The 14,676-nt window shown below is 40.2% G+C and overlaps 1 protein-coding gene across 2 annotated transcripts in view; it reads left to right on the top strand.

The window, feature by feature from the left end:
- Window positions 1–14,676, top strand: part of KLHL29 (kelch like family member 29) — a 405,611-nt gene that overhangs the window by 328,924 nt on the left and 62,011 nt on the right. For both annotated transcript variants that reach the window (XM_037392581.1, XM_037392580.1), the window contains exon 6: window positions 259–397. In XM_037392581.1, coding sequence (XP_037248478.1) covers window positions 259–397 — 139 coding nt within the window. The remainder of the gene's footprint in view (window positions 1–258; window positions 398–14,676) is intronic.

Genomic DNA, 14,676 nt, shown 5'->3' with positions numbered 1-14,676 from the left:
ATTGGTTTTGCTTTTTTTCTGTATATATATTTCAGTTGTTTAGACCTACTGGTTCCTGCTTTTTTCTTTTTCTTTTTTTTTAATATGTTATGTTCGTAACTTCTGACTGTCTGTGTTGAGCCAATCTTACCGACAAAAATATCAGTTGTTTCCTGTTTCTCTACTTCTTTACAAAAAAAAAAAAAAAAAAAAGTAAAAAGTAACAATAAAAAACTCTTAATGGGAACCCTGGCACTGTCTGTCTTCTCTGTTCTGCAGAAATGTTGAAGGAGTTGAACCAGCAACGCAGAGCGAAAGAGTTTACAGACCTGAAAATTATTGTTGAAGGCAAAGAGTTTGAAGTCCACCAAAATGTTCTAGCTTCCTGCAGCTTGTATTTCAAGGACCTGATTAAAAGGTTTGCCTTCCTTCCAGCTGTGATCTGCTCTGTTCTTTTGTAGGGCGCATTTGTGTCGCTTTTTTTTCCTCCCCTCTCTTGCAGGTTTATGAAGATTGAATCTCCTGTCACAGAGCCAGTAGCCATTCTTTCCACCTCCTCTGAATGTATTTCCAAACTGAGACTCAGACCCATTTGTTACACATCTGACTCGTACAGTGTAATTATTTCTGATAAGTAGAGGCTGGTTTTGGCCGAAGAAAGTGTTCCACCACTGAGAGATCTAAGATTTAGACTCAACTGCTAATGGTGATTCGGACCACAACTGAAAACTATTGCTGTCAATGTTTTCAAGGGACTCTGTCACGTATGACAAAAGTCTGTCCTTCGGGCTACAATAAGCCATCAGCGTTCTGGTGAACGATGCTGAGATGTCGTGCTAATAAAGCATTTCAAGTATCGTAATCCCTTTACCCTGAAATCTTTGTTACATGCTTTTGTGTGGCTTTTATGGGCAAAGGGATTGATATTTTTATTATTTGGGGACTTTTAAAAGAAAAGGCAACTGATTAATTTATCTAGAAAAAAATAGGAAATTAGACAATTTTCTGGTCAAAATATAGCTCAGTCTGCATGTTGGACTAAGGGTAGTTTTTTCCTACAAACACTCTAGCTTAGGGTAGGTACAATATGTACATTTTCTAAACATCGTGTCTCCGCCTTTGCATTTTCCCCCCTCTGTTTCTAGCTGATTGATTCTAAACAGTGCATGATAATCTTTTTTTTCCATTACATTGATTTTTCAATTTGTATGCTTCATATACTTGCATAGGAATAAATTGGTACTCTCATATTATTAGTAAGTTAGAGTAGCAAGTAGGGAGAAAAAAATCATGAGGATAACTTTCATTTTTCTCTCAATCATCAGCAAATTAATGCAGCTGCTGATTTTGCCTTGCAGTATTTTCCTGAGCAGACTGGGCCTGGACTGTGCTAAAAAATGGGATTAAAGAACATTTTGCTTGCTTCAAATCCTGTATTTAAATTTTGCCAACTAACACAATAGTGACTGTATTTTATTTCAGGATGGCATATTGGCTGGTATCTCCTTTCAGTGTATTATGTCCTTTTGCACAAAGCTGGTTCTATAATTATGGATATATATTACATTTCTATGATATAACTGTGCTGACTGCCTTATCAATTATTCATAAAAAATATGTTGGCCTAGGAAGCATGTCTTTTCCCCTCTGTAAATCTAATGATTGCTAGCTATAGCTATGCCAGATCTCTCCTGTCCTTTCTCTTCTGTCTGCTCATTATCATTTAATTGTTAAGGCTACAGTATATGCTTTTTAGGGTGATAAGGAGTAGAGTCTACAGGGAAACAAAAATCTTAGAGTCAGCTCACAGAAATCTAATAGCTGGCTGGCCAAAGACTGTCATTTGGATTTTGCTGCAAAGACATCTGCTTGTGTGCAGAAGTCACCAGGCAGCATCTATTTCTGGAAGCACACTGAAGAATCTTGCCACTTTATTATTTAGTTATCTAATGGAGATATATATTCGATTGAACACTGCTCTGATATCATTTAAAACAAACAAACAAAAAAACAACAAACTTTTTAAATGCTCTGAAAAGAGACTATGAGAGCAAAACCCTAGATCTCAGCATTTATTGTCTTTTAGCTGCTCTCATAAGGCTCACATGCATTACAAGAAAAAAATAGTGCAAGTTTTAGCCCATTTGCCAACCTCACCACTTTTTGCCTTCTTTCACATCATCAGCAGCAATAAATATTCCAGAAGTCGATCTTTGTCCACTGTCAGGTCTCTCTATCCCAGTTGTCTTCCATACATAACCTGAGTTCCAAGCATGTAACCTTGATGATGGCTAATGGAGTTGCACAGGTGTATCCAAGGCAAAAATACTTTTATTACCGATGATGATGCTTGAATAAGGAAAAATGCATCTTGATGTCTAGTTGAGTTTGCAAAACCGCCAGGTGAGAAAAATAAATATTCACCTGTAAACTGAGCAAATGTGTCGTTGTAAAGCAATAAAATCAGGGCCATGGGGTGGAATTTCTGAAGACTTGCTTTTTAGAGGATACTTGCAGTGTAAAGCCTAGTCCTTTTAGAAACCCCATGAAGTCAATGAGAGTCAAGGACTCAAGTTGCAAGAGGCACTCAGTATTTTGTAGGATCATGCCCTTAACAATACAGAATCATTATAGTTCACAGAGTCAGTATGTTTATAAACACAGTATGTCTAGAATCCTCTCCTGATATTTATTCACAGTTCTTTTGAGATAGTACTTAAGGCTTTATATGATTTATATTGTGCTTTCTGTGTTATTATAGAAATCAAAACAAGAAATGGCATTTCTTCTAGAAGAATAAAAGAGATCTCTTTATATTATATATAATATAAAGTACATATCAATCAGCACATGCTAGGGTTAAGCTCTAATGCCATTCCAACCAAAGGCACCGATGGGTCACCAGAAACATCGATGAGAAGATGATCTATTTATGAAGGTGCTATGTGCACGCATATAAACGTGCAGGAAAAGAATATCTTTCAGAGTATTTACTTCAGCTGTTCTTTGCCACAGGCTAGTTATTGTTAACCTCATGTTCTGCCATTGATTCCACTGTGTGTTGGAGTTGGTATCTGATGGTAGAATAGCAAGTAGTGTCTCAAAAGAATAAAAGGGAAATGTTCAGAAACAAATAAGATCAATTATTCCTTCCTCAAGAAAACCCAAAATATAGACAAAAAGCATAATAGAACTAGAGTTATTGCCTGTCTTGAGGAAAACTATTTGATAAGAATTAGCCATAGCAGGGAAAAAGAATATGTTACTTTTATTGCACTGTAGTGAAAAGATAACCAGGTTTGATTAACCGAAAAAATCTGAAGTTATTATTTATGGAACAAATTTGGTAATGAGAGTGCACTTTGAAACCCCCTTAGTTTTTCAGAAAATGGTTGATCCTGCAATGCACTGAGCATTCTGGTCCGTGTCCAGAAAAGTCCTTGTTCCATGTATTTATCTTCTCAATATATGAGTGTGGCCCTTTTGAGGTTGGGTTAGGCCAATTAGCAGGCACTGTGCTCTTGGAAATGGTTAACTACCCCATCAGATGCTGTGCAGCACTTGAGCCTAAGCCAGGACTCGATGTTCATCTCCCTCCCAACAGGAGCTGACCATAAAAAACAATCTTAGTCCTTTTCAGTGCGAAATCATCTGAAAAGGATTAGGTGTATTAGGAACAGCAGGTGCAAAATGTTCCAGACGTCTGTTCCCCTTCATTGTGCCCACGAAGAGAGGGAAGTGAGGTGCAGGGGATGGATGGGCATGGATGAAGATGCATGTCCAGGGCTGGTCCCGCAGTAGGACATAGTGCAATAACCTCAGGGACTGCGGGGCTGTCGCTACCAGTCTCAGGAACAATTTTATACAATATTAAACATATTCAGGGAGTGCAGTGTTTTCTTCAGTTCTCTTCATAAAATCCTCTTTAAATTTTTCTTAATTTGGGGGGGTTGAATATTTGAGCCCACTTTATGACGGGTTTGGGTTTGAGTACTTTGCCTTACTGCTTGCTTCTTCAGACATAGAGCATGTACAGGAGTTGCTACATGTCATCTGTGCTTAGGGGAATCATGTGGTTAGTCAGCTTCTTCAAACTGTGACGTGTACGAGATTACTGCAGTGTAAGACTTCAGGGAAAAAATGGATTATAATAGCAGCCAGAATATGGTTGTGTTCCCTAAATGCCATCTTATGTATTTTGAGTGCACTGCCCTCTGATTTGCACCTATATTTAGGTACTTAAGAGGACAGCCTTCCCAAAGCAAGGGCCTAATTTATGGTAGAGGCAATGAAGAGAAGCACATTGAAGGCTTCCAGAAGGAGCCTCTTCTCCTAATTCAGCTATCGATGTGCAGGCGGGTAGGAGATCCCTCTGGAGCAATGAGAGATGCTCATCTCTCGCTGTTAGTCAACCAACGTTCAGGCGTTGGCATCTGAGGCAGTTTTACTCTAACCTCACCTTCTAGATTGCGACTCTAGCCTGCAGAGGGAGGGAAGGCCTCTCCAGGAGGCAAGTCTTCTCACCATAAAAGTCTAGGATATGAGGTGGAGGAGGAGGCCATCCCTCTTTACTATTAAGAGAGAGGTGAGGTGGTTTGCTTATTATGGGTGTTACATCGCTTCCTTCAGGGATCCAGCCTTAGCTGGTTATCTGGGCTTCCTCTGCAGTCATGGGGGAGCACTGGAATGTCTGTAGGATGGGTGTTTCAACCCACCTTATGGTAAATAGTATGAACTGCCTTCTGGAAATGCTCATTTTTCATTGCCCAGAGGGAAAGGCCAGTCACCCAGCCTGAATCGTAGTTGGCTAAAAGTACACGAATGATTCCTTCTGGAAGCTAATGTTTGTCTAAATGTCACATACGTATGCTTATATATGTACACAGAAAGAAAGAAATGGATGAGGATCCATTAAAAATAAAAAATCTCCAAAATGCCCCTCTCACAGAGCACGTATTTCCTTATTTAAACCATTCTTGGTTTGGGGGAGGAGAGAAATGAGCTCTGTGTCTTTGTATCTGCCCTAGAAGAAATGGTAGAAGAATGTGTTCTGGAAGGAAGGAAGGAATGGAAAATCCCATGAAGAGGCATAATATTTTTTTTCCAGCTGTATTTGGGATAGACAAATACAGCTGCTGGATAAATGGAATGTCTGGTATTTCCGTAACAAAGTTTCACCGGAACATTTTAATTTGCTGCTTTCTTCTTAACCCAACCCAAAGTGCTGGAATCTCTACCAAATATGACATTATTAATAGGAAGACTTGATATAAAAGTCTCTTCTTGGCCAAAATGCTGGCTTTATAAGCAGACTTTAGTTTTATTTCTTTGTGGTCAGTTACTAAAGGTATACAGATCCTGTTCTACAATCTTTATCTTTTCAAGATTTGATTTTAATGATGCTTTCTAATCTTGAAGGCATTCTGACTGCCTGATTCCACTAGCACAGAGCAGTAAGTCACATACACAAAGAGATTCGGTCACCAGAAGCAAGCGTTTTTGATGCAGTGTAATCTGGCAACACTATGTTCATCCTTCTTTTCCTTAGGAGCAGAGCTAGTGACTTCATGGCCAAATTGCTTTTCCACAATACCTTGCCTCTTTCTGCAAGCATTCAGATATTTTATCTCCCCCCCAGAAAAACAACAACAAAAAAATAATCATTGTATATACTCTCCAAGGGCTTGAAGGCAGGGCAGGAGGGCGGGAGAAGTAAAGTATTTAGGGTGAGAGGACCCAATTCCTCTTGCTTTACACCTACACTGAAGACAGAGATGTCATTCTGCATTTTACACCATTGTGTGGAAAGGCAGCATTTGGATGCAAGACAGAGAAACCTGCCACTATCCATCTGAAACAGTCTGACAAAACTGCAAAAGCATTTAGATGTCTGGAAAACAGACTGTCTGGTTTGTGTTTACGTTGTAAAAAGCCCAAAATGAGAAATAGCAGATGAAAGAAAAATCTACTCTTAGTGACCCCTTCGTGTTTTCCTGCTTATTAAGAGTCTTGCTCTTTTACTCCAGGAGAGGAGTAGGCAGTATTCCCACATCTGCATGCTTCAGCTCCTAGGTGAACAGAATGACTGTTGAAACAAATTAAAACATATTTTTTTAAAAACAGAGGAGAATGGAGTTAAAAATATGATGTTTGTTTCAGGTGCCAGGAGAGGTACATTGTGACTAGGCAGCACCAGTTTTTTCTGTTAACCCATTTAAAAGAGTCTATGAGAATGGGAGGTTGCATGGGAATGCAAAATATTCTTCACTCTTTACTGCCAGGGTGCAGGTGCAAATTATGCTATGGACGACATTTTTCTCTTAAATGAGGGACTGATAATTGCTCTGCATTGGGCGCAAAATCTTGGCCCAGGAAACAGCTTTCTGCTTTCGGTGGCCCCTTTCCGCGAGCGCACTTTGCTTGCTCTGCCTGGCCGAGCAGCCGCCCGCCCACCCGCCTGTCAGAGCTGCCTGCTGGGTTTCAAATTTTGCAGCTGCCAGCCTTGGAAAACATGTTTTCATCAAGCAAAAATGTATGGTCCTCTACATAAATGAATTGCAGCTTACAAATATTCGGTGGTGGTGCTGGGCTGCCAGGCAAAGGAACTGCCACAAACCCTGTAGCAGGCATTGCAGCCTGGCTATTTCCAGCCTGGCGAGCATGGCTGTGGATTAGGCTGGTGAGTGGCTGGGACTGGATGCTGCTCTGAAAGGAGGGAGAGATCGATGTGCCCTGCTCAGAAGAGAAACCATGGCAAGGAGGACAGAAAGGCTCCTTCCCAATCCTCGAGGTGCAGCGCAGAAATTACGCTTCTGCCTTATAATGGCTGCAGCTTGCAGAGGCGTCAAGCAGAATCACTTAACCTCTCGCTCCTGTCCCTCATTGACAGCATCTCTATTTACTGTAGTTTGGGCTTCTCGCTCACATAATTTTTAGACACAACTATAAATCCTGCAAGTCTTATCCAAGGAATGACAGACTAATCACCTCTCTTGCTCTGGCTAGACCTATCTGCAAGCCATGTGGCTGTCATGCAACCACTCATAAGATGCCGATGCCGGTGACCTACCTATATTTACTTACAACTCACAGCCCCATCTAGGCTTGACTTGAAATTTAGGGGTGAAAGGGAACAGTTATCTAACGAGGTGCAGTTGAAACTAAATGGATCAAAGACAATGAAAAAAACTTCCACGGCATAGAAAATGGAGTAATGTTCTTGGAAGCTGTCATTTTTGGGCTACTTCCAAAAGCCAGTCTTGCCCTAAACCAAGGGTAATCAAATCAGCGTGCTCGCAGGTAGCTCCAGGGATCAGCAGTTCACTTCCTTTCATTTAAATCATCAAGGATTAGCCACTGCCAGATTGGGATAACAAATTTGAATTAATATGACCAGGTTATGATCATATCAGAGCATGATCCCCTCTTTTTGCTTGCATAGCACTAAGCTTCATTGACTGAAATATGCCAAGCAGTTCTGTGCGGTGGTGTGGGCAGGGATTGATGGGGTGAGAAGAGCTTACCTGCCCTTACCCATATATACTGCGGCCATAGGTAATGCAATATATTCCCTTTCATTGGTGTCCAGAGTACAGGCTGGCTCTGCATAGACCGTAGAAAAGCACTAACAACACCCTGTAGCTGAATAAGAAAGAACTAGTGCCTGACAGAATTAATTCTAATTACTGAAATGCTGATTGGGATCTTCGGGCACTACCATAATCATAGCAGTAGTAATAAATAATAATTGTGGTTATCATTATTTTATTATTTTTTTCCCTCTAGACATTGCAATGAAGAGAAAGAACCTGGGATAGACTTACCTAGATAATTACTTGTGTAAATTTCACTACATTCCTAAGAAACAGATTTATTAGCTGCATAATGCCAGCTCTCTGCTAAGCTGGTTTTTGATGGTGTAATAAATATCATTAAAACAAATCAGATAGGCGTTGGTTAAGGGGGCGAACTTTAAGTTTGATGAGCATAAATTTTTTATTCTGTCATTTTACTTTTAATCTTCCTTCCCACATAATCCACCAAAACCTGCGTGCATCGTTTATTTACCGTTAACAAACAGTAGCTCTCACCTCATGCTATTTTGCCACATATTTGCTGAATTAGCCTGCCAGAGATACTTGCAAACAAGTTAGATCCCATGCTGTTAATAAGTTGGCCCATTTTTTTAAACTTCTCCACTAGCACCTTGTGAGATTCAGTTTATTCTCAGTCCCTGGCAGAAGTCTGGGTCATGAAAAGCTGTTCCTCCAAGGGCACTCGCTATTCACTGCTTCATTCACTTGCTAGTCATTTAAGCCAGCATCTTCAAACTCGTCATCTTCTTTCTTAAATCTCAGCAGGGAGGCAGATTTGTGCCTCCAACTGTGATCTCCGACACTATAGCGTTACAGGCTGCTGCTGATCCCGTGCCTTTAGAAATAGTCTTGACCGAGCAATTAGATTGTGTTCCGTCTGTGAATAGCATTAAGGGTATATAAGAGACACAGCTCTTCTGTTTATTTTATTCTAGCCATGTTGTCCATGAACAAAAGCATTTGCTGTTAATCCCATTGCTCGTCTTGGTTTGTAATGATCATTTCTGTGATGGTGAATTAGCAGGAGCTGCTAGTGCATGCCCAAGCTCACAGCCATTAATTTTCCTGATTTTCTTCTGATAGAGCAGGTGAAAACTGGCAGTGTTTGACCCTAATAAGTTACACTAGTCTTGCCAAATTTTGTTTGCCTGGAACAAGGAACATTATTTGTATCAACAGCCTGGTAAAAAGTGAACAAATGGATTTGTTGGTCAGGTAAATTTTGATGACAAATTTGCAGCACTGTGTTTAAACAATGTAATTTATTTAATATTGTGATTTTACTACTTATTTATTGTAATCATACAATAGCACCATTACGGTATATGTTTTCTTGTCTCATGAGACAGATGGGTAGTGGCTGAGGCTCAAAGATAATATTTATCTACAAGATAGTATAACGAAGGCAGAGATTTGCAAGTTAATACATTTTGAGCTGATAAAATAATTCCAAAGGAGAAGCGGTGTTAGGGTGTAATTCATTTTTTTTCAAAAAAAATCCTATTTAATAGAACATTTGCCTTATGACATACATATTGCAATGATGTTGCTCTATATATGTCACTTCCTGTCATTATTTACATGATTGATTACCTTGCAGCTGCATAAACTTGAACAACTCAGTAAATAACCTGTTACCTCAGTACGTACATGCATCTTGGTGCATGTGTCGCAGAAATGTACTTTGGTCTGTTTGAGCATCTATGCTTTTATATCTCATGAGCATGTAATTATGATAGATCAAGCCCTTTGGTACAAAATAGACTTTCCATGTAGAGTGTTGTGTCTTTTCTGTTCATAGCTGAAGGTTGGCTATAATATAATGAAGTTCCTTTGTTGCTTCTCCCAAGATAAATAGACATGTGGGTTTTGAACCATTAATAACTCTGAAGATGATGAAAAGTCAAATAGCAGACAGTTAAGACGCAGCAACATTGCACTCTCTCCTTTGCCTGGAGTTTCAATGCTTAAAGGATTATGTTCCACAGTAAACAAGATGTTCAGTCTAAGCTGTATAGACCTGAACGGGAGGTTCTAACGAGCACATAGCTTACAGACTCCTAAGCCTCATGAGAAGCTGCCTATCCCAGCCTGGAGTCCTTTCTTTGGTAATCAAAAGAATTTAACAGGGAGAAAAGGAAGTAACTTCTCTTCATTTAAGTGCTTCATCTTACACAAATATCTTGGATTTCCTGTTTTCTGGAGACCAAAACACTGTCCAGTAAAGAAAGCAATTTAATTTGAATTTTTTTTGTGTGTCCCCTATATATCCTGGTAGCAAATATTTTGCTCTGGTGGAATGGGAACACAATTACTGTAGGGTAAACATTCATGTTCCTAATTATAAAAGCAAGCCAGCAAAATCAGCATGTCGAGCTGATGGGGCAGATCCTGGGAGGGTGCGAGGTGAAGAGACCAGCAGGCAACTGGCTGTGGGACAGGCCGTTGCGTTGCTCCATGCAGGGAGCAACCAACCCCAAAATATGGGCTTCAGATGCCTCAGTCCAGGGTGGAGCTAGGATTGATACCTGCATGCCAGCGGTCTTGTAGCCTCCTGCTAGCTCAAACATGTGCTTTTAGGAAAGGATGTTCAGATTCCTGAGTTGTATGAGATCCTGAGTAACAGAGAGTCAAATTTAGCAGATTTTTTTTTTATTAAGCTGGTTAATGTTTTCCTGTTTCTTAAAAATAAATTCTGAGTGTAATGAAAAAAATGGAGGCTGTATTATAGAGCTAGCTCTTTGCCGTGGTCTCCTGTTGGGAGCAGCAGGTAATGCTGGTAGGCTCTGTTCACAAGCAGAAGTGATGCACACCAGGTCCCATGTGTCCGGGGAAAGATCACAAATAATAATTCTGAATGTGTCTTTCTTTTAAAAAATAATCATTTAGTTAAGTGCCCTTTTGGAGCACAAAGCTTAAATATATGTCATACCTTTGAGTCTATGGCACAGTGAGTCATATGGCTTTGAGTGTAAATAGGTGTCACAAACTCTGTCAGTCCTCCTGTTCCCAACTAGGCAGCCAGGGAGGAAGCTGAACCAACTGTTCCTAGGCAGTAATGTACATTTACATAAAATCTTTCACATTTTTCATGTTTATTCTGTACAGATGGCTCCATTTTGAACATCCAGAATTTGTTTTGACTTTGTGACTATAGCTTGTAAACAGAAGAGTTGGCTGGCATCTGTACCGGATATAGGTAGCTTTTCGTATTTGATCTAAAATTGAGTGAGGCTGTAGCCAAACCATTAGTCAGTCAAAATAATGTTGCAAGCCGGTTAAAGGCAGCATATTCAAAGCATGAGGGAAGCCTGAATTAGAGGCGGTAGCGCTGTCCATAAATTGACAAATTGATGCGCTAGCGGTGTTTCACTTACACAGCTACTTTAGCCAGACTCCAAATGCGGCTTTGCAAATCAAGGAATCTCACTATTAAATGTTTTGAACTGAATCATACAGAATTTCTGTTACTTGAATGTGTTGATATGAAAAATGCAGGGAGAATGCATAGATATACATATATTTATAGCTCAAGACAGAAAATTGGTTGTGTCGCTATTAAGCATGCAAACACTGGTGCTGATTCTTGTCTGTGTGTATTACATGTATGGAAATTATTTTCAAGGACAAATGAATACCAAAAATGTGAAGTTCTCTACTTTTGTCAGTTCCACTCATAAATCTTACAGATGAGGTTTTAGGGTTATTTTTCCTGCTATCAGTATTTAAACGTTTTAGCTTTTTTTTATAAGTTAACAGGAAGGGGCACCAATTTTGATTTGTGATTTGCGAGTGTAGTCAAGCCATCTTTTGCCTTAAAAGATTCTCTGTACCTTTGTCTTCTCTAGTTTAAGTAATTAAGTTGAAGGATAAGTAGCCAGAGTATGTTCAAAGGCCTTGGCTTAATTTTGTTAGACATAATTATTCTAGACAATACAGAATATTTTTCAATAACTCCCCCCTTACCCATTCAGACTGTACCTATGCTTCCTGCTTATCTGCAGGCTCAGTTCTGCTTGCACATTGCTCAGGTCTATCACCTTGCTGGAGAAATAGATGATTTGTAAATCTGAAAGAATTCCCCAACAGCTACCATAAAATTAAGCTGTTAAAGAGCTCTTGGAGCTTGTTTAAATGTAGACCTAAACAAACCTCTTTGCTGTTTAGCTCAAGATAAATCTTTTTAAAAGTCCTGTTCTAAATCACTTCCCAATTTTAATGAGTTTATATATCAGCCTTTGCCAGATTTTTACTGTAGCTATTCTCCAAGATTACAGCCATGATAAAGTAAGGACTAAAATTGTTTATTATATATTATTCTTCAGAAGCAAAACTTTTTTCCCCTCAGAGGCTGTTGGGAGAGCTATTGATTTTCTGCCACAATGTGAAATGTGTGACCTTTATAATATGAGCAATGATTACAAGGCCAATAAAATGACATCATTCTGTTTAAACTTTAGAGTTCGCAGGGCAAATAGCAGAATGTGCCACATTTAATGATGTCCACAGATGATAAGCATACATTGCCTGGCTTCAAGTGAGACAGAAACAAGGAGCAGGCAGGCTCTCCATCCCCAAAATTCCCCCCGTCTGTGCCAGGAGAGGGGGAACAGCAGTGTATTATGCAGGTAGAGCTGTGTCTTTTCCCAGCTAAGGCAAGTCAGTGTTTTTCTGGTAGCAGACTTTTCTAAATGTTTGCATCTACCAATGCTGCTGACAAAACTCCTCCTGATGTGATACAGGATGAGCTATTTGGGGCACAGCTGTATACATTTGTACAGATTTTTCCCAATCCACTGCATGTGCATTTATAGGACTAAATTCTATTCTTGTAATACGGCTTTAGCCACTTCATTGCAGTTCCTTTAGAGTAGCTGAGAGAAGGCTGCATCCCAAATCAGTGAAGTATAACTGCACAGAGCATATTGGTATTCTAATACATGTGAAAACAAGGAACACAGAAAGCTTCAGTCAGGCTTGGAGGCGGATGACACAATCTGATTCACTGACATCGCTTCAAAAAGAAATGTATGGAATTTCCCACTTCAGTCACATCAGTCTGTTTCCCCACATTATTTTCATCTCTTCCTTCAAACATTCGTGTTTGATCCATTAGGACCTGCTTCAACCAATTCCCGGTCCATCCTTCAGCCCATACCAAGCCAGATCCCCAGCGTGGAAACCAGAGTAGCTGTGATTTCCCTGTGCAGGCTGAACCAAGCCTGCGCTCAGTGTTTGATCCAGCTAAACGTGGAGCCAAAGCACTCGCTGCTTAGAAAGCACAAGGGAAACAGCACAATACATTCAGGGTATCACAGAGAAAGGAATAAGGATAATTTTCTTTCCCATTTCTGGCTCATTGTGTAATATCAATAATCTCTGTAGCTTTGTGTTATACTTGCCGTAAGTGGCTCTAGTGATTGATTAAACACCTTAGCTTTTCTTTGGCGTTTAATCAATTGCAGCAGCAGTTTATTGCTTGGTGTATTACAAAGTTAAGGAGATTATTACTTAATTATTCTGAAAAATAGCAGCTTGCAGTTGTTGCTAACATGGGTATGTGTCTATGCTGACATTGGTGTCACGTCATCCCTTTCCTTTGTGCCTCCTGGTCTCTGCACTGGGTGAGAGCGTGCAATTCCCAGTGGGTCACACGTAGTCATTCTCGCAGCCATGGCCAGCACAGTGCAATTAGTGGCATTAAATAAATAATTGCTTACGGTGGAGCTTCCCATGGTGCAAAGAGCCTGATTCTGTCGCTTGCTGGGTACCTCCGAACCTCACTTAAATTCTAGGCAATGTCGTTATTAACCAGCCCCGTGAATATGAATTAGCTGTCAGGTACAAACCACTTCTGGAAACAATTCAGCAAGAATTACATCAGTACCAAGAGGCATTTTGATAGCCCAGGGTGCAGCACTGGATGTGACCACGACTAGAGATAAATCAGATGTGAGGCATGTTATTGGTATGTGAGTGTGAGGAGGAAAAAAAACCAAAACAACACATCTTCTGACATCCTCTTGAAGATCTAGGAAATGGCAGCTCTACTGCTTTGACACCTGAGTGTGTTCACTGCCTTGAGTGCAAAATTGAATCCATATGCAAGAGTTCAGAAAGAATATTGTGGTGTGATAAAGCATAAGGACTCAGGGTAGTGTACACATCTGTGCATGTAGGGGTAGCACATTCTTACCCATCTGCTTGTGGAATAGGATCTATCCCACCTGTATTCCCATGCAAAGGGCTAAGCTAATATTTAGATTTAAAAATGGGGTTTAGTAGTGCGTTTGTCTCCTTGTGCCTTGGTTTCCTTTTGTGAATGGGAGTAACCATTGTTTACTACCTTAGAGAAGCCTATGAAATGAAGGACTGCTAGCTGCTCCTCCACTGTGGTAATGGACACCATCTAAATACTTCCAGTAGAAAAATGAAACCTCTTTCAGGCTTTGATCCTGCAAAAATTTGTATGAATTAAAGGTGTGTTCTTGACTTGAATAAGGCTAGCCAATGGAAGACCAGTGACAAAGCATCGACTGCAAATTGTAAGCACTTCCCCAAATGATTTTAGGAGTTATTGGGGGCGGAGGAGGGGGGTGGGGGGAGAGGCATGAGGGAAGAAAACTGAACCTTGTGTGTTGCTGTTTTTCCTCCGTTATGGTAGTAGAGGTCTGACCATCACCTTTCTAGGCAGCTTTGTGAATCCAAGAGGTTGGTAGTGCTCTTGCTCATGCTTAAAGCTGGCATTGCCTGTGGATAGTGATGCTTTGGCCAGTCCGTGTAAGTCACGCAGCATTGTATGCCCGTTTTGTGTCAATCATGCAATGGCTTTTGCAAGTACTCCAGCAGAATTGGAGGAAGCAGACGTTGACTGTCCAGTGACTAGGAGAAGTTCATGTTTCTTTGAGAAGGTGTTGGATGGTCCTAACCATTAAAAGAGTTTATTTTCTTACTCCCACAGATTTCCCCTCCCCTCCTTGATGTTACCAAATTTATCATCACTTTTGTCTTTCAGGTGTAACCTGTCTTTAGTGTTGCAGACACATCAGCCAACCATGCATTAAGAACTGGGCCCTTACTTTAATTCAGTATAATTTTCTTT

Source organism: Falco rusticolus, chromosome 6, assembly GCF_015220075.1.
Source record: "Falco rusticolus isolate bFalRus1 chromosome 6, bFalRus1.pri, whole genome shotgun sequence".
NCBI classification, from domain to species: domain Eukaryota; kingdom Metazoa; phylum Chordata; class Aves; order Falconiformes; family Falconidae; genus Falco; species Falco rusticolus.
This window is presented reverse-complemented; position numbering and strand designations above follow the sequence as displayed.